At 42.1% G+C, this 19,962-nt stretch overlaps 1 protein-coding gene across 1 annotated transcript in view; it reads left to right on the forward strand.

Annotated features, from left to right (window-relative positions):
- The first annotated feature begins 17,656 nt into the window (after positions 1-17,656).
- The window catches only part of SLC7A11 (solute carrier family 7 member 11), a 211,878-nt gene continuing 209,572 nt past the window's right edge, over positions 17,657-19,962 (forward strand). The window contains exon 1 of the mRNA XM_088476130.1: positions 17,657-17,942. Coding sequence (XP_088332256.1) covers positions 17,657-17,942 — 286 coding nt within the window. The remainder of the gene's footprint in view (positions 17,943-19,962) is intronic.

Raw genomic sequence — 19,962 nt, forward strand, 5'->3', positions numbered from 1 at the left:
AGCCAGAGGAGTAGCGTGGAACCATGGCGCCCAGATTAAGTGCATGTCATAGCACCCTCCCGCCCACCTTCCCTGTACTGAACTGTGAAAGTGGGTATGGCCAGCCTGCAGGGGAATACTGAAGTAAAGAGAAAAACAAAACATCAAACAGTGGCAGTATCACCCTCAAACTCATACCTTAAAATTTAAGTTTAGGATTGTACCTCAGATGTGTCACTTTTAAGTCCATTGAAGCACAATGAATGACTGAGGAGAGAAGGAGGGAGGGGATCAGAGAGAACGTGCCAATCGATCAGAGAGGGGTGGTGACAGAAGCCAATAAGAAAGGAGTGGACAGTGGCAAAGAGCCTATCCTATGGTAGATAGGGGATGGAATTAAAGAGGTGAGAAGTAAATGTAATCAATCTGACAGGATAGAGGAGGTGACAGAAGATGATCACAGAGGAGGGAGGGCTGGAGGGGGCCAATCTGGGCAGCTTGAGGGAGCATGAAATGTAGAAACGGATCCCAGATCAGTAACTTATTTAGGATATAGAGCAAACAAACCAAGATAAAACTGACAGGCGGTCGTCCTACTCTGCAGCGCCCCATGAATTCCAGAGGCCTGAATGGCGCCCTCTGTCCATTTTGGCGCACAGAGCTCATGCTCCACTGGAACCACCCTTGCTACTTCCCTGTCTCAAGCCCACACAAGGATTGCCAGCCAGAACGATGCTGATCATGCTGCTGACTTCTGGTGGGTGGGAATGGAGATACTGAGCACTCTGGCTGCCTGATGACTCCTTGGATCTTTCAGCCACTGATCAAAAAAATCTGAAGGAACAGACAATTCAACTTATTTCAGACTTCTCTCAGATCACTGGCTGAGAGATCTGAGGAGTCATCAGCCAGCCCCACCCTCACCTCAGTGCCCTACCTCTGAATCTTCGGAGTTTGGACAGCTGGACAGAGAAAGGAGAAGCAGGAGGCAGAACAAACAAAGAAGGAGAAGGCATGGATGGGGAGGAGTTCACTGTATCCCCTGACAGCTGGGAGTTGGTGTCCAGAGGCCAATTCTTCAATTGCCTCTGGGAGTTATGACACTGACTGTACTTAACCTGCTTGTACTCCACCCCCTTGACCACCCACAGCATATGTGAGCATCCAGAGCCAAAATCACTCCCACTGACATCACTAGTGATGTCAGTGGGGCCGGCTTCAGACGGCAGGCGTTCCCATGGGAATGCCTCCATCTGGCAGGCACGCCCCCGGCACGCCCACCAAAGGGGGCGTGCTGTCAATCAACATCGACAGCACGCCCCCTTTGGTGCGAGACCCGGAGTGATGGAAAGCCCGTCGCTCCCCGGGTCTCACGCATGCACACGACGGAGCGTACTGCTGCTCGCGAGCAGGTCTGAATGACCCCCATAATCCTGCAATATCCATATTCAAACAGCAGTGTAATGGGTCTTACTGAAGAGAACACTGAAGAATGCCACATTTCCAAATTAGTTTGTCTGATTTCTGCCCTAGTCAACTGTAAAAGCTTTTATTGTAAAGTAAAATTGTCTGAGAACAGCAAAGGCTCAGCCATGAAGCGGTAGAGTACATAAAGTTAACAAAATGGGACCATGGTGTGAACGGGATGTAGTTAATAGACCGGTAGATTAGATGCCGCCGGTCTAAATCCCGACTCGTCCTGCCCGTCAAGGGCCTTAAGATAGGCATCAAATTGCTGATGCCTATCTTAATCACAACGCCGGAGGACTGACCCCCGCCATCCCGATCATCCTCTGATGGGTAAGTAGAACACTTAGCTCGGGATGGGGGGTTAGGTTTAGGGACCACCCGGGCGACTTAGAATTACGCACCCCCCCGGGGAAGGTTAGGGTAGGGGAAGGCTAGGGTTAGGCATTAGGGGGGAGGTTAGGGATAGGCAACCCCCCGGGAGGGTTAGGTTTAGGGTGCGGAGAGGAGGGGTTAGATTTAGGCACCCCTGGGGGGAGGCTAGGGTTAGGCACTAAGGGTGGAGGTTATAGAAGGGCACCCCTAAAGGTGGGTTAGGGTTAGGGGGGAGAGGGGAGGGTTAGGTTACTTACCTTTCCCTGTCTGGATTTCGACAGGCCGGGCTGCCGTTGTCGGTATTTGATCCAGCGGCTAAACAGTCGCCGGCATTACATACCGATTCCGTGTGAACAGGGCCGGATTAAGACTTGTGGGGGCCCCAGAGCAACTATGTGTGGCAGCCCCCTTCAAGCCACATGGAGCCTCCCCACTCCCCCCAAATCACATAAATCCTACTGCACCATCCCCACTGCTGCGCTGATGACTCACCGTGACCTGGCCTACAGGCACTCATCGTTACCTGAACTCCCAGCAGAGCAACTCCCTAGACCCCTCATCAGCATCATGGACATCACCCAATGTGTCACATGGCACCGATGAGGGGCCTTGGGAGTCGCTCTGTGCTGAATGCAGCAGCACTGACTGTGCTGCAGCATTCAGAACACAGTGCAGCGGCAGCTCACTTCTCATCTGGGAACAGGTGCTTCTGGACACCTGTACTTGGCAGGGTCACTATGACCCAGTGTGTGGGCCCCTCCGCACCTGTCACCCCCCCTTTTTAATCCAGCCATGGGGGTGATGGAGCATGTAGAATGTAAATATTGTCTGTCCTCAGATGCAACACTCACTACTCAGTTTCAACCTTTCTTTCAGCACAATAACTCTTTGTAAGGAGCTTGGGTTTCCACTTTCCATGGGCTAGCATTTGTACTCAAGCCTCAAATCGCCATGCGCAATGTCAAACTTCCCGTAGTGTAATGTTAAGCACACCAGCATTGGACTCTTGAGCAGTAGAAATGCTTTCTCTAAAGTGACAAATCACACTTCACCAACGGTCTGTCTGATGGATGAATCTGGGTTTAACAGATGCCAGGAGAACATTTCCTACCCAAATGCATTCTTTCAACTGTAAAGTTTGATGGAGAAGGAATAATGGTCTGCGACTATTAAAGTACACAAGATAGCGTAAACATTGGTAACATCGAGAACCATCGACCACATTTGCATAATAGTGCTTGACCAGATCTCGTGCAGAATCTTGGCAACTTCCTGTGTGCACGGAGTCTCATCACTGCATCCATCGCTGCACTGGCTTAATTATGGATGCCCTTAAATGGCATCCCAATGCACAGGCACACCTGCGTTCACCCGACCACCCCCCATCATCACCCCCCATCACCACCCACAAACGGCACTTCCTGTAAATCAATATCGGGCGGGGTCTGCATGCACGCTGCATGTAGTCTGCATACTCTTACCTGACCGCACTGGCTAGGTCACGCACGCGCAGTGCCATGCATACGCATGCACAGTACAAAAACATCGCCCAAGTACGTGCAGAATCAGGCCCTTTGTCTAATGCAATAAAAAACTATCAAAAACATAAAATTTCCACATGCAACAAAGACTAAGGGGGTCATTCAGACCCGCTCGCGAGCGCAGGATGCTCACAAGCGGGTCGATGTTCCCCCACTGCGCATGCGCACGACGGAGGGAGCTCCGTCGTGTGCATGCGCGAGACCGGGCGATCGACGGGCTCTCCATCGCTCCGGGTCTCGCACCAAAGGGGGCGTGCTGTCGATGTTGATTGACAGCACGCCCCCTTTGGTGGGCGTGCCTGCCAGACGGAGGCGTTCCCATGGGAACGCCTACCGTCTGAAGCTGGCCCCACTGACATCACTAGTGATGTCAGTGGGAGTGATTTTGGCTCTGATAGAGCCAAACTCACTCCAGGGCTTGCGGCAGCGAGACCCTACTGCAGGGTCTCGTCGCAAGCCCGATGGTCAAGACCATCGCGACCATCATTATGGACGCTCGCATATGCTGTGGGTGGTCACCCACAGCTATGCGAGCGGCCAGGAGGCCGCTCCATTTTCATGGAGGAGGGCCCTGAGTCAGAGCGAGCGCTCTGGTCAGAGTGTTCGGCTCTGAATCAGGCCCTAACTCATTTAACTGTCATATTCAATTACACCTAATTGAGTATAACCAGCTGACATTCTATAGAAAAATCTGTTTAAGAATATTGGATGCTACAAATATTGATTCCCTGCATAACATTTTAGTGAGAGAATATAAATGTGGGTAAACAATGCATTGGTCTTATTCTTTTGTAAATACAGTATATACTGCACTTTAAAATGTAGGAATTTATTTTCTGTAAGAAAAGTGAGCTGCAGTTTTACTTTTTATATTCCAAGAGCTCACTAAATCAAGGTGAGTAGTAATTACAGCCATTTCTGAAATTGGACTTTATTATACAGTGCACATTATGTGCTGTTTTCTATTTTATTTATATCTCCAGGATCTATAATCTAAGGGGGATCACACAATGGGAATCAGAGTAATCCCCCAAATTTCCAAGGCACTAAATTCATCTATGCAATGTAACTATTCTTATTTTTTAAATTGTTTTCACACATGATGGTGTAAACTATGAATATTTCTTTAGCATTTTCACACCTGAAAGAATGAAATTTAAATAACGGGATTGGACGCCAACTTTTTCATACATTTTATTTTCACCTGCCTGAATTACTCCATCATTTTGTTATTACATTACATATTTTCAATGTTATTTTGGGTTGCTCTGTGACTGTGCTAGCATACCATACATATTCTCGTACTATTTCGAGCGAATTTGGAGCTTCTACTTTTTCTAACAGTAGCTGCACTTATAGAACAATTTTGGATTTACCAACAAATTATGCTGATCAACGTATTCCTCAGTCATCTGGGCAAGGCCATCTTTATCTTCTGCTTATAGGTCATTGTATGTAATGGGAATCCGGTCAGAATACCAGCAGCCGGGATGCTGGCACTTATAATGCCGGTGCCGGAATCCGGACTCCTTTAAGAATCTTGACGCCAGCATCCCAACCGCCAGCATCCCGATGGTAAGTACTGGGGTTAGGGTTAGGTCCTAGGTAGAAGGTTAGTGTTATGCACTAAGAGGGGAGGGTTAAGTTTAGGGTGCGGGAAAGGATGTTAGGTTCAGGCACTGGGGAGAGGTTAGGTTTAGGCAGCCTGGAGGGATGGATAGGGGGAGGGTTAGGATTCTGACCAACAGGTATCTGTATCCTAACCCTTGTCGGAATCCCAAGCGCCAGCATCCAGAGCACCAGCATCCCGTACCCAACCCATATAATGTGCTTGTGTTATGATCACCTGAAATGTACATCATTGTGCAATACTGTAAGTTTATGCTTTATAATAATAATAAAAATAATAATAAAATCTAAAAAAAAAAACAAGTAAAAAAATACAAGCAGTTTATATCCATACAAACTACGGCCTGCACATTTTGGAAGTTGTTCTAAGTTTTACCTGATGTCTGCAAAGCTTTGTCAAATGCTTAAAATAACTTGATATTTGTATGTCCTGTGAGGTGTTGGAATTCAGGTGTGCATCATTACTTTGATCTACAAATGTCCCAATGCCCCAATAAATATTACTTACTTAGGTCTCCTATGAGACTTTTTTTAGGAACGTGTATGCACAGAAGGACGCGGGCTGTGGGGGTTATGGGAGGGATCCAAAAAGAAACCCATAAGCTTTTATTGGGTAACACCACCTCAAGATGATGTTATCCACGGGGACGGTGCACTGGAATGCATTTTCGTGGGTTTTACCGCATTTTTGTGTTTAGTACATCCCGCCCATGGACTGGTGATATGCAGTTGTTTTTTATATACTGTAGTGGCTATATAGGCCATTTTGTGCAAAAAAGAATATGCTGAATTTCCACATTTATTCTGTTTTGTAGAAGACTTCCATTGACATGGAAAATGGGTTGGATATTTACAGAAAATGCCAGCCAGGAACTATATGTTGTAAGTAAACTGCTGTTGTTATTTATTTATTGAAACTGATTTATATAGTGCATATATATAACACAGTTCTTTACAGATAATACTTCAGTTATTTACATCAGTCCCTGCCCCAGTGGAGCTAACAACACATAATAGAGTATTTTTTTCTGTCAGAAGCCATTTAACCTATTATTATTGTTTTTGCTGTGTGATTGGTAACTTGAGTACCTGGAGGAAAATCACGCAAACGCAGAGCTGACATACAAACTCCACACCGATGGGCCATGATAGGGCACTCGTGCTGTGAGGCAGTAGTGTTGACACCATCTGTGCTATTGCTGCCTATACAGAACATGTGACTGTTTTACAACATTTTGGTAGAAGCAGGAAAATTAAATAAGTTATAAAAGTACTGGAAGGAATAATGAGGCCTAAGGGTAAGTTTACTAAAAGTCGATTTTGGTTCCATTTAACATAGACCAAAATAGAACCAAAATCGCCACAAAATTGACGACAGTGTTTCTATTCAAAATAGATAATTTGTTACGGGGTAAATGTACTAAGATTCGAATTTGGTCGAGTTTGCAATCTCGGGTGAATTTAGGCATTTTTTTCAAGTCGCAAATTTACTAAAGACCAACTCAGGTGAGATTTCTCTCTTTTCAGTGAAAAACTCGGGTGAGATTGCAAACTCGAGTAAACTCACCATCGGTCAAACTCGGAAGTACTTTTCATGATAAAGATACAACTCAGGAATTTACTAATAAATTATTTTTACAATCTCGGGTGTAATTGTAGTAAACTCACAGCTAAATTGAAGTTTTAAATAGACCACTTCTTGATCTGCGAATATGGCAGAAACATACACAGATCAGTGTGATTTGTGTATGTTTCTTCATAGAAACACTATCTAAAGGGTTGATATTAAAAAAATTATGTAGTGTCCCCACCAAAAAGCATAACCAACTCCGGGCTGCTCAGCCAGAACTGGTTCCTAAAAAAAGGGGGAAAAAAAAAAAGTAGGGTTAAAAATGAGCAGCACTGGCAGTCCCCCCACTGGCATTGGACTCGCCTCAAAAGGGAAGTGGCCTTACCTCACAGGGGCATTCCACGAGTCACGGGGCCCTGGCATTGTGGCATGCCCCAGTCTTTCATCTGTCAGTATCCCTCGCCAAGCAGAGCGCTGGAAGGCAGAGCTGCTCAGCTTGGGTTTGACGCCGGACCGGCCCATCCCTGGATGGGCAATTACACAGCAAAACCACTGACACAAACACTTTTCTTCCTTAACAATTAGTTTATTGTTGTATGTATTACATTTAGTGGTTATGAGCCAGATAAAGCTGCCAACTGAGATGAGCTGTGATACTGTCTGCAAACACTTCCATGGATGTGTACATTGTTGTAACTAAGGTTTTATATTACACCATTGTGTACCTTCAAGCTAAATCCCTTGGGAGATGAAAGTTCTCTCATCTGCTTTCAAATACACCAAACAGGTTCAGTCAGTCCAATATATGTCTATCTGGCAAGCACTTTAATTTCACTGGTGTCTATATTAAAATATAAATAATTATTTGTATTATAAAAGTTCCATATATTGGCTTGTTCATATTGAAGCATTTGCCCCAGAGCATTTATTGCATTAAGCTCCATGTCAGACACAAAATGAAAGTGGGATTCATTTCAGTTGATTTGACTAATTATTCATGTGGTTAGGCTTTTAGCTGGAATGAAACCTAAATTCTTGCAGAGGGCCTGACTTAGAGTCTCATCACTGCTGACCTGCAGGCTATTCGGAGTTGCACACAAGTCAGCCAGAACTCTACTTGCTGCTGAGTAGGGGTGGCATCAGGTTGTTTGCTGGTATACAAGACATAAACCATGGATATTTTACACTAGCTGAAAGATGATTTTGTACAGTCTCTACAAACGAAAAAAATATATAGAGAATTTACTAGATGGCGTCCAACAGAGAAATTTAATTGTTGCTTCACCAGTTGACATTTTTACTCGCAGCCCCCAGAGCTGGCGAGCAGATACAACCAAATAGTGACCCGTTTGAGCACTCGAACAGGATTTTTCACATCCACGACAATGTTCAGGCTAATGCTGCTCCTCACCTCTATGGGGGGAATTCATGTGTGTTTTGCACGACAGTGGCCAAGAGATGACACCTGATGGAGCAATTCAATCATTGCTCCATTCAGGTGCACACAGCCGCCGACGCTGTTATTTCTACTCCCAGCCCCCCGAGAGCCCAAGCAGAAATAACCGAAAAGTGACCCCTTTCAGCACTCAAACAGGACTTTTTGTGGGCAGTACAATGTCTTGTCATTTTGATGGGCTGCTAGCTAGTTTATTTTATATTACTCATATAAACAAGATATGCGCTGAGACACATTTTTGTGTATTCATCTGTTAAAGTAAGTGGTGTTTAGTAGTGTATCCACAGTTTTCAGCAGCAACTTGTGAGTACCACATTTTGGTATAGCGCACTCCCCCACCCCCTTTTTTATTAGAACATAGACCCCTGTGCTAGATAAATGAGTCACAAGCTGATTGGTTGCTTTTGGCAACTTCTCCACATTATCTCTGGCTAAGGCTTGATAAATATCCCCCTAAATCAGATGTATTAATAAAAAAATATCATAATGAAGTCTTTATGTACTATGTAAGGCGCTGTGGACCCCTTGTGATGCCATATAAATAAAGGATAATCATATAGTATTTGCCTAAATACATTAGAGATGCTGGCACTCATAGTTTCCTAAGGTATAGCATACTTTTTCCTGGAGCTCAGTGCTAAACCATTATGGCGACAAACTTCCTCCTCAATTTAATCTTTTTGGCAGGGGATAGAAGGTATTTGTCCAAGATTTGACTTTAATGTGCAGCAATCTTATTCTTTTTGACCCTCCCATTAAGGCTCTTTGCGTAGTGGATTAAAAATTGTTGCTCCACATACATTATCTTCTAATAGAGCACCTGACATTTGTCAGTGTAATAGTTGACCCTGCAGTAACTTCTGTGATACTAATTACATATTACATATTACTTCCACTTCTGACGGATGTTTGTTGGCTTTGGAATGTACTTTTTCCAAGAGCTGTGTCTCTCTTTAATCATGTAAATGAAATGATCTTAGATCTTTATTTTTAATTATTATTTTTTGGAATTCATGTACCACGCTCTAGCACCTCATGGACAGAGTGAGTTCTCATTATTATGAAAAAAACAAAAGCTGGCTAGTCCTGGGATCATTTTGGTTAAGTTAAGAACAATCTGGATAGATAGTTCCCCAATATAGTGAGCAATGCTTGAAACAAAAATAAAAATGAAAAATATTTTTTTATAGAAGGTCATATAATTAACCCCAAATGCAGGTCTTAGTAAATGTATACAAGTATATGGTGAAATGTAATATGATTAAAATAATTGAAAGATTTTATCTAGTGTGACTCCATTGGCACCAGAGTTCCATAGGCCCATAGGGTAAATATGGGATCATCTAGCCTGATTGATAGCACTTCTAATCTTAAACTTGGCACTTTTGTCATGTTGTGTTGTAGCCAATTCAAAAATATTCATAAATAATGATTCCTCAAAATAACATATCGATGCTAAAGGCAAGACATGTGATATATAACCAAGAAAATCGAGGACATAGGGGGAGATGTATCAGTCCTTCTAAAGAGAAAAGTGGATAAATTGTCCCAGGGCCGAAGCTAGCGTAGTGCGGCCGGTGCCATCGTACAGGGCACCACAGGTCAGTTTGGGCCTGTGAAATTTCTGTTTATTATCATTCTCACTTACTACTTTCTCTTATTTCATCCCCAGCATCTCCTGGCCTCCTCTATCTCTAACCTGGCCCTTCCCCATGAGGCAATTCCCCTTTTTTGGGTGCATCATGTCCCTTTGAAAAATGAGGGGGCGCTAATGCTCTTTCTGGCATAGGGCACCAAAAAGTCTAGCTATGGCTCTGAATTGCCCATATCAACCAATCAGATTCTAGCTATCATTTATCCTGTACACCATATAACATGATCGGTAGAAGCTGATTGGCTGCTATGGGCAAATTATCCACTATTCCTCTTTAGCTGGTTCGATAAATCTTTTCCATAGTGTAATCACGAAAGTCTTGCATTTATGCTAGAAATGTATTTGTACACTAGCAGAGCACCAAGATGAAATGGTGACCACCTTAAAATGAATGTTCATAGAATCATTTAGTTTTGATAATTAATTACAGGCATTATGGAAAAGAGACCAAAGTAATGTCACTTCATTTGCAAACTCTGCAGGACTTAGTAATGTTTTCTTGAAAAATAATGAATTTGTATAGTAAATGTTAGCTTTACACACATACAAAAGGGAGACATGGCTATGGTGCTTTTAATGCAGCTAATTGCCAAATGATCTTTGGTTACACAGTTGACAACTCAATCTGTTCTGTTTAAGTACTGAAGAAACATTAATCTAATCATTTAGAAAACAAAACACTTCTTGTATTGTGCCTAAAGTAATCAGAATAAAAAGAAGCACTACCGATATTTTTATTCAAGGATTAGTACTTGATGACAATGCATATGGTGAGTGGCCATGTCATTACCGTCCCCTGCTTTTACTTGAACTATCATTTCTTTTCATTAACCTTTCTTTGCAACTTCTCCATGATTTGAAACTGAAATTAAAACAAGATAATTTATCCTTTATAGGAACTGCCGATGAGTTATTCAGAAGTCTATAGTATATATATATATATATATATATATATATAAAGAGAGAGAGAGAGAGAGAGAGAGGAAAAAAGTAGAAACACAGAGGCACTCTGGTCTGCACAATAATACTAGACACACTCAAGCTTCATGGTACCCGATATCATAGTTTGCTTAGGTGCCCTCCACATGGGCATCTAGCACCCTCCAAATAGGAACACGAGTAAAGGCGGCACTCCAAGACTTTTTTTAGTGAAGAAAAAAATGTGTCTTTATATCTCATTACCACTGACCCTGACCTACCATCACTTAAGGATTGCAAGTTGATGCCCAGTTATACTAGGGGTCCAAGTATTAGATACCTAGTTGTCAAAACAGATATCACAGGCATGAATAATACTATTCAGTCACATTTCTGTGCTAGAAATGTGGAAATTATCGTTGCATAGCATGCACCACATGCAATTATCTGATTACAGGGGATAAATTTGCACATCCCTATACTGTCAAAATGTACTCCATCAGACGGCCTCTCACGTGCACTTCCAAATTTGTTGTGTACCTTCTGTCTTGCCCATGTGGGTTGCACTACGTGAGCAAGACAAAGAGACAATTTAAAGAATGTACGGCACAACATAGGGCAGCCATCAGAGCAACCTTGGGATTTGGCCATAGTGATCAAGCAGTCACTAAGGACTTTTGGCCTGATTCAGGTTGGATCGCAATGCTGCGTTCGCACGCTGATGGCCTATGTTTGCAATCTGCGCATGCGTATAAAGCTCAGTGTGCATGTGTGAACCAGGCAGTGCAATCGGGAATGCGATCGCAGCCAGTACGCAGATCCACCACTCATTGATTGACAGGAAGTGGCGTTTGTGGGTGGTGATAGGGGGTTGTTGTGCGAACGCAGGCATGTCAGTGCATTCGAACACCGTTGCAGGGACGTGCATAAATTATTCACAGTGAACCCATATGCAGCCTCAGTACTCACTGTGTGCAGGAAGTTTAACTTCTGCGGCAGGGTCATGTCAACCACAAGTGTGCGTGCAGCTCCGATGTTACTGATGATTTTGCATACTTGCACAGTAGTACGGATGTGAGAAGAGGGTAAGGGGGCAACATTATGTAGTGCTGGGCATCTGCATCTTGTGCTGCGATGGCAGTGCGAATGCATTCATTAGTATATTTTCGCAGCGGCCGGGTGCAAGCGAACGCAGAATTGCGATCCAACCTGAATCAGGCTCTTTGCCCAAGCCAAACATAATATGGCTATGCTTAGATATAGGATGATTGAACAGGTGCCATTTAAATTAAGAAGAGGGGACTGATCCAGAAATCTACTGCAAGTAGAGGCTAAATACATTTTTATTTTAGATACTGTTAGTCCCCATGGTTTAAATTAAGCTTTGAGCATTAGCTGCTTCTTGTGATCGTTAGTAAATTTCATTATATCATCCTTATTTTTATTATATCATCCTTTTTTCATTTAATATTATCTTCATAGTAAGGGGTTAGAAGACTTGATTTTTATACACATGGTGATTGTGTGAGATACATATATGAGATTTGGTGCTAGAATACATGAATTATATATTTATATTTGTATATTTATGTATGTTTTTTTTTTTTTAAATAACATTCTTTTGGTAATGTTGTTTTTAGTATGTATGACCGCCATAAATAACACTTCATGTATTATATTATATATAATTTTTTTTGCACATATTTATTCTTATTAATGTGTCCTCTTAACATATGATAAATGTTTTTTACCTAGTTAGTAATAAAGGCTGAGTTTAATGTTAATTGTTTACTGGGCATTCTGCAGAGTTTTTTGAGAGTATTTTTCTTTGTTTACATGGTATCTTAGGTAACCAGATGCGGACCGACGTCTGTCCTGCAATGTTGTCATTTCCGATGATGCAGCACAGCGCAACTGGTAGTGGCACACTGCAGCCAGGGGCAGCCGTCGGCCAGGAGGTGGGAATGGAGTCTTAATGGATATGTAAGTATATAAATTTGGTTTGTTACACAGGGAATCAGTATGATATACCGCCGGACATCAGCCCAGCAGATGAAATACCGATGCCGGAAGGCCGGCAGATGGAGATCCTGACAGGGTAAGAATAGAGGCTATCCCTAACCCTCTCCCCCACCTAACCCTAACCCTCCTTTAGCGGTGCCTAACCCTAACCTCCCCCCCAGTTCTTAACCCTAACCTCCCCCCCAGGGGTGCCTAAACTTAACCCCCTCTTCCTGCACCCTAAATGTAACCCTCCCGGGGGGTGCCTGACCCTAACTTCCCCCCCCAGGGGGGCCTGACCCTAACACCCCCTTCTACTAACCTAACCCTAACCCTCTTGGGAGGTGCCTAATCCTAAATCCCCCTGGGAGACTCTAAACCTAACCCTCCTCCCCCTGCTGCTATCCGCTCCCAACGCCTGGCTTACTTACAATCGGTATGCCGGGCGTCAGGATTTAGACGCCTATCATTAGTCCCATGCCGGGATTTAACTGTCGGGAAACCGGCGGTCGGCATTTCGACTATCGGCTTCCTGACGTCACACAGTACACCTTTGTCTATGATGAAAATGGGGTCACATTCCCAGAAATGTTGAAATTAAAACACATTTTATCTTCACTAAAGAAAGTCTTGGAGTGCCACCTTACTCGTGTTTCTCTCTCATATTCTCTCTCTCTCTCATATTCTCTCTCATATTCTCTCTCTCTCTCATATTCTCTCTCATATTCTCTCTCTCTCTCATATTCTCTCTCATATTCTCTCTCTCTCTCATATTCTCTCTCTCTCTCATATTCTCTCTCTCTCTCATATTCTCTCTCTCTCTCATATTCTCTCTCATATTCTCTCTCTCTCTCATATTCTCTCTCTCTCTCATATTCTCTCTCTCTCTCATATTCTCTCTCATATTCTCTCTCATATTCTCTCTCTCTCTCTCTCTCTCTCTCTCTCTCTCTCTCAAATACTTAGAGGGCGCAATGATATAGAGTTTTTAGCATATCAAACATTTTCAGTTATTCAATAATTTGCACCAAATACCGGCAAAATGTCCATTTAATAGTCCTTTTCAACAAATCTCTTCTCCTTGATAAAAGCTCCAAGAGAGTTGATGATGAATTCCATAGATTCTGAAAATAAATATCTAAAAAAGAGGGTTGTGATTCTAAAGTTCATTTATTAGAAGTGAGACACCTGACTATTGAAAATCTGACCCTATACCCCTGTCTTGTAAAACGTCGACATTATGACAATGTTGACATTTCTGATGTCAACATTCTGTCAATGTCAACATTGTTGATGAACTTTTTACCATGCTCACATCATCAATATCAACCTTCTGCTGTTGTGAATGTCGACATGGTGAATGGAGACATGGGGGTATATTTACTATAGGTCGATTCTGGTGTCTATTTTTGAGTTGATGTTAATAATCTGAAATCGACACAGAATCAACTGTCTATTGCACTGCCAAAATTGCTTATTTACTAACATTCAATTTTGATTTCCATTTCAAAATCTAATTTGATGTTAGTCGGATTTGGCAGGTGTAAATGCATTCAGTTTTGAACTCTCTGTGCCAAGTGCAAATGCAAAAAAAACAAGTGCAAATGCAACCTAAAAAACAGTTTGAAACACATTGAAAAAACAAGCACTGCACAGGTAACTACAGTGGTGCTTGAAAGTTTTTGAACCTTTCGGAATTTTCTATATTTCTGCTGAAATATGCCTAAAACTACCTCTGATTGTCACAGAAGTCCTAAAAGTAGTTAAAGAATACCAAATCAAACAAATGAGACAAAAAAATTAGACATGCTAATTTTTTTAAGAAAATTACCCAATATCACATATCTGTGAGTGGCAAAAGTATGTAAACCTTTAAGCTTATCAGATATTTTAAGGGTGAAATTAGAGTCAGGTATTATCAATCTATGGGATGACAATCAGGTATGAATGGACAATCTGTCTTTTTAAAAGAACAGGGATCTATCAAAGTCTGATGTTCACAACACGTTTGTGGAAGTGAATCATGAGACAAACTAAGGAGATTTCTGAGGATCTCAGAAGAAGAGTTGTTGATGTTAATCAGGCTGGAAAAGGTTACAAAACATCTCTAAAGAGTTTGGACTCCACCAATCAACAGTCAGACAGATTGTGTACAAACGGAGCAAATTCCAGACTATTTTTACCCTCCCCAGGAGTGGTCTACCAACAAAGATCATGCCTAGAGCAAGATGTCTAATAGATTGCAAGGTCACAAAGGAACTTAAGGTAACCTCTAAGCAACTGAAGGCCTTTCTCACATTAGCTAATGTCAATGTTCATGAGTCCACCATCATCAGGAGGATACTGAACTACAATGGTGTGCATGGCAGGATTGCAAGGAGAAAGCTGCTGCTTTCCAAAAAGAACATTGCTGCCTGTCTGCAGTTTGCTAAAGATCACCTGGACAAGCCAGAAAACTATTGAAACAATATATGGTGGACAGATGAGTCCAAAATAGGGCTTTTTGATTTAAATGAGAAGCATTATGCTTGGTGAAAGGAGAACACTGCATTCCAGCATAAACACCTCAATTCCATCTGTGAAACATGGTGGAGATGGTATCATGGTTTGGGTCTGTTTTGCTGCATCTTGCCCATGATGACTTGCCATCATTGATGGGAAAATGAATTCTGAATTATACCAGAATATTCTAAAGGAAAAAGTCAGGACATCTGTCCATGAGCTCCATCTCAAGAGAACGTGGATCATGCAGCAAGACAACGACTCAAAGCACACAAGTCATTTGACCAAAGCATGGTTAAAGAAGAATAAATTCAAAGTTTTGGAATGGCCAAGTCAAAGTCCTGACCTTAATTCAATCAAAATGTTGTGGAATGATCTGAAGAGAGCAGTTCATGGGAGGAAACCACCAACATAACAGACTTGAAGTTGTTTTGTACAGAGGAATGGGGTGAAATTCCTCCAAGCCGATGTTCAGCACTAATCAATGATTACCAGAAACATTTTGAAGCAGTTATTGCTGCACAATGTGGTCATACCAGATACTGAAAACAAAGGTTCACATGCTTTGCCACTCACAGATATGTGTTATTGGATCATTTTCCTCAATAAAAAATGAGACTGTCTAAGTTTTTTGTCTCATGTGTTTGATTTGGTTCTCTTTATTTACTTTTAGGACTTGTGTGAAAATCTGAAGTAGTATTAGGCCAAATTTCTGCATAATTATCAAAAATTCTGTTTAAAAACTGTGTGGGATCCCTTCCTAAATCAATAACAAGCCATGGATCTTTTAGCCTGATCTGGTCATGGGAATTAGGGGGAAACACTGGCGGGGGGTTCTCCCTATTTTTCATTAACCAACACCTTGCTGAACCAGTCGGGGTAGTAATGCCATAGCAAGAAAACAGACAGCATGGGTGCTTCCTGCCAAAGCATTCGCCCAAAATGGTCATCCCAGTGCTGGCAATCCTCAGAAAGTGGGGACCCCAAAAATTAAATAGGGTCCTCTCTCCCAAACATCAGCCACCCCTATTCCCTGCATTCCCGGAGGTGTAAGACTCTGGGTTTATGGGTAAAAGTTAGATATAATATTGTTTTTTACAGTGGTACTACAGGTTCTAGCAAGCCTGCCCCAGCCACAAGTGCCACCATGCCCTAGCAGTATGGGCTTGCTGGCACCTGTACCCCCACTGTAGAAAAAATATTTAACAAAATACAATACTCGGACACTGAATATGTTAATCTTTTTATTAAAAATAAAACAATCATTCACACCCACACTTCATACTTACCAAATACAGGGATATGCTCTGTTTTCTTCATTCCAAGTAGTAGTCCTATGGTTTTGGTATAAAAAACAAAATGGCCAAGTACCCATGGACATGCACCGGCTGAGAGCAGCAACAGTTTCCATGGCAGCAGCTACTGATTGGCAGAGAGTGGCCGCAGCCATGAAAACTGTTGCTGCTCTCAGCCAATAAATGCTTCTCCATTAAAGTGAATGGAGTACCTTCTATTGACTTTAGTACATATCGGGTGGCACTGGTCACTGTCTTCTGCATGTCAATGGGTAACTGTCCATTTTGTTATTTTACCAAGACCTTAGGATTACTACTTGGAACAAAGTAGTAGTTAATTTTCTACCTTATTTATTTTACATTCTTGTTCATTTATTGATAGTGTAGGTTTATATTATTTTATTGTGGTAATATGAGTAGGCTACCCTCTGTCATTGCATCAAACTGAAATCAGCGTAAAGGAATGTATGAACAGAATGTTAAATATATATTACTTAGTTTTGTTTATTGAAGTGATGTTTATCTATAATTAACATCAATGAAACCAAATAAATTAAAATGTGATATAACTAAACAGATAATTAACTTAACTTCTATAAGGCATGTACAGTAAATCTCAGAGCTTTTGTATGTTGTATTTGCAGGTCTCTATGTATTGAATAACTATTACTAGTAGCATAATTAGGTTTCTGCAGTGTCATTGTTAACAGAGATACTGGTCTGATAACATTTTATAGCAACAATAAAGCATCTAACTTTCATAGAATGCCTGTGAATAAATAGTCTTTGTTGTCTATCCAAAAGCATTTCTGCAAGTCACAATGAATTTCCTAACACAACAGAAGTTCCTGTTACTTACCCAGATTTTGTGTAAGAAGATCATGTACGGTATTTCCTTCTGTAACATGCAGCTTTGTAAGAAGAATTGCTGAGTAATGCCAAAGAGTTTTCTGTGGCTGATGCAAACTTGGAGAATTTACATCATCATTCAGCAGAAGTAACCTGGCGTGACAGCAACCTAAATACTGTAAAAATTATCAAACCCATGCGGAAGATGACTTGGTCTCCAGTGATAGGGCAATAAGGCAGCGTGAATAAGCAGGTGTTACTAAGAAGCAAAAGATCAGCAGATCACAACATTAGTTATGTGAAAGTTTTGCATCAGAGGCATTCAGCACTCTATAGACCTAACAGCTACAGAGCACAGACAGGTACTACCTGCACAGCACTTTTTCTCTTACTTTTAGATTTTTATTGTCCTCGCTCAACATGTATAGGAAATCTGCTCCTGCTGATGTGCCCATGATTTCCAAATGTACCTACCCTGCAAAGGATTCACAAGGCAAGTTACCCTCAATTACCTGCAAACAATCTGGCACAGGAGAAAAGGTGGTGTTAAAAAAGAAAGTAACTTTATTAAGAGGAATCTCAATAATAATTGGAACTATAATTGGAGCAGGGATTTTTATCTCCCCCAAAGGAATATTACAGAATACTGGGAGCGTAGGAATGTCTTTAATTGTGTGGACAGCGTGTGGAATTCTCTCTCTCTTTGGTAAGTGTTAGTATTTAGTTCTCACTGTGTGTACATGTAACATTACATAGGTTACTTGAAAACTGTTGAGTCTTGCATGGATTGACATGACTTTCTTATATATAATTTTAATATGTATTTTATTTACCTGTTTCATGACGGAAAGAAACATGAAACTGATTGTCAGTTAACACATTTATTTTTCCATATGTAGCTAATCATGATGTATTTTTATTGTATTTCAGAATTGAAATCAAGGCTAAACTAAGCAGTTTAAGTAAATGCTTATTTTTTACTTTTTTCTGACATATTTCAGTGTGATAGATAAATCTGTATAAAACAAAAAAACCTTTAAATGAACTACTGTAAGGTATTGTTGTATGAAGCCGAGTGTGTGTACATTTGTTCCTTACAGATTAAGCTGCTATTGGCATGACGTACAGAGGGTGTGTAGCTCAATGCTGACTAATTATTTTGTTACCTTAACCAGCTCATTGCCATGCCCTGTAGTTATAGTCATTTGTTTAAGCATACATAAAACAAATTCATTTCTGTACCACAAGTTGTAACGTTCTTAAATTCATTTTGATTGTGTTTTCTGGTCAGAACTATTCTTTCACTAATTAAAAGTAAAGAGTGTTCAAGGAGATGTATAACGTACAGTATGTGTATTAATCATGGTGGACAGCTACTTATGATATTATATCAATGTTAAGGGACAATCCAATTTTATGTGGATGAATTAACATTGATAAAGCAAATTGTGTATTTCATAAGCATTTATTGTTTATCAATTGAAAATATTCCATTTCACGTAAAAGATTCTTGTTTACCAGCACTTGTATATCATCCATGTACACTGATAAAAAAAAAGTAAAATACATATAAGCATACCTCCCAACTGTCCCGCATTTAGCGGGAGAGGCCCGTCTTTCTGGAACTGTCCCGCTGGCCTTGCCCGCGGGCCGCAGTGTCCCGCAGTGGGGGGAAAATTGGGGGAAGCATACACGCTGCTCTGCTATGCAGAGCAGCGTGTATGCAGACGTAGAATATACACTGTAGGAGATGCTGGGCACACCCCATTAGTGATTTAAATGGGGGCGTGTCATCTGACCATGCCCCCTTTATGATTAGGTCCTGCCCCCTTTTCGGGTGTGCGCACCTTTGGCGCGCGCATGTCCCGACTCCCTCCAAGCAAATGTTGGGAGGTATGATATAAGTAGAGAGGCCAATACTGGGATCGGGTCGGTAGGATTCCGGGATTTTGGCCCAAAAATGCCAGGATTTGAATCCCGGGATTGGAGCTTCCAATTTCAGGATTTCGGGATTACAGTTTGGTCAGGCAGCGCTGAGCACTTGGCTCAGAGCCAGACGCGCTGCCCCGGCATGGACAGGCTGTGCGGGCTATGGCTGAGCAGATGCACGTGGCCGTGACATCAGAGGTCATGCTGGGCAGGTCCACGCCAGCCTGGCACCTGCCCCTAACAACAGCCGTGCCCCTGCTGAGGTGACATGACACAGTGATGCCGAGGCCACATGGTGGGGGAGTGATACAGTGAGTGACAGACACTGTTACTCTGTCACAGACAGTTGCCGCCAGGTACCACTACCTCCTACTAGTCCTCTTCTGCCAAAACCAAACTATTGATGCTGTGCAGCTTCAACTGGAGTGGCCTCTGAGGAGGGTGAGTCAATTGAATGTGTGTGGCTAAAGGTGCCATGAAAGTTATTTTATTCCTTTGGGGGGTGGGGGCATGACATTTTTTTTCTCTGGGGCTGGGGGCTATTTCCATTGATCAATTCACCCAGTTATACTAGGAATCCCTGGGTTGACAAAATTAGGAGGGATTGGCTACATATAAGCCCAGGAGGAAGTTTAGCTAAATTGCACTGAGCTGAAAAGAAAAGACACTTAAGGGAGTCATTACATGGAACTGGTTGTGATAACCCCCCTGAGTAACAAAGGTGGGAAGTTATAATGGCGGTATGGGAGTAAGGCACTGGGTTATGATGTCACAGCCCAGGGCAACGTTCTCAATCT

Source organism: Taudactylus pleione, unplaced genomic scaffold, assembly GCF_031769625.1.
Source record: "Taudactylus pleione unplaced genomic scaffold, aTauple2 ptg000183l, whole genome shotgun sequence".
Taxonomy (NCBI): domain Eukaryota; kingdom Metazoa; phylum Chordata; class Amphibia; order Anura; family Myobatrachidae; genus Taudactylus; species Taudactylus pleione.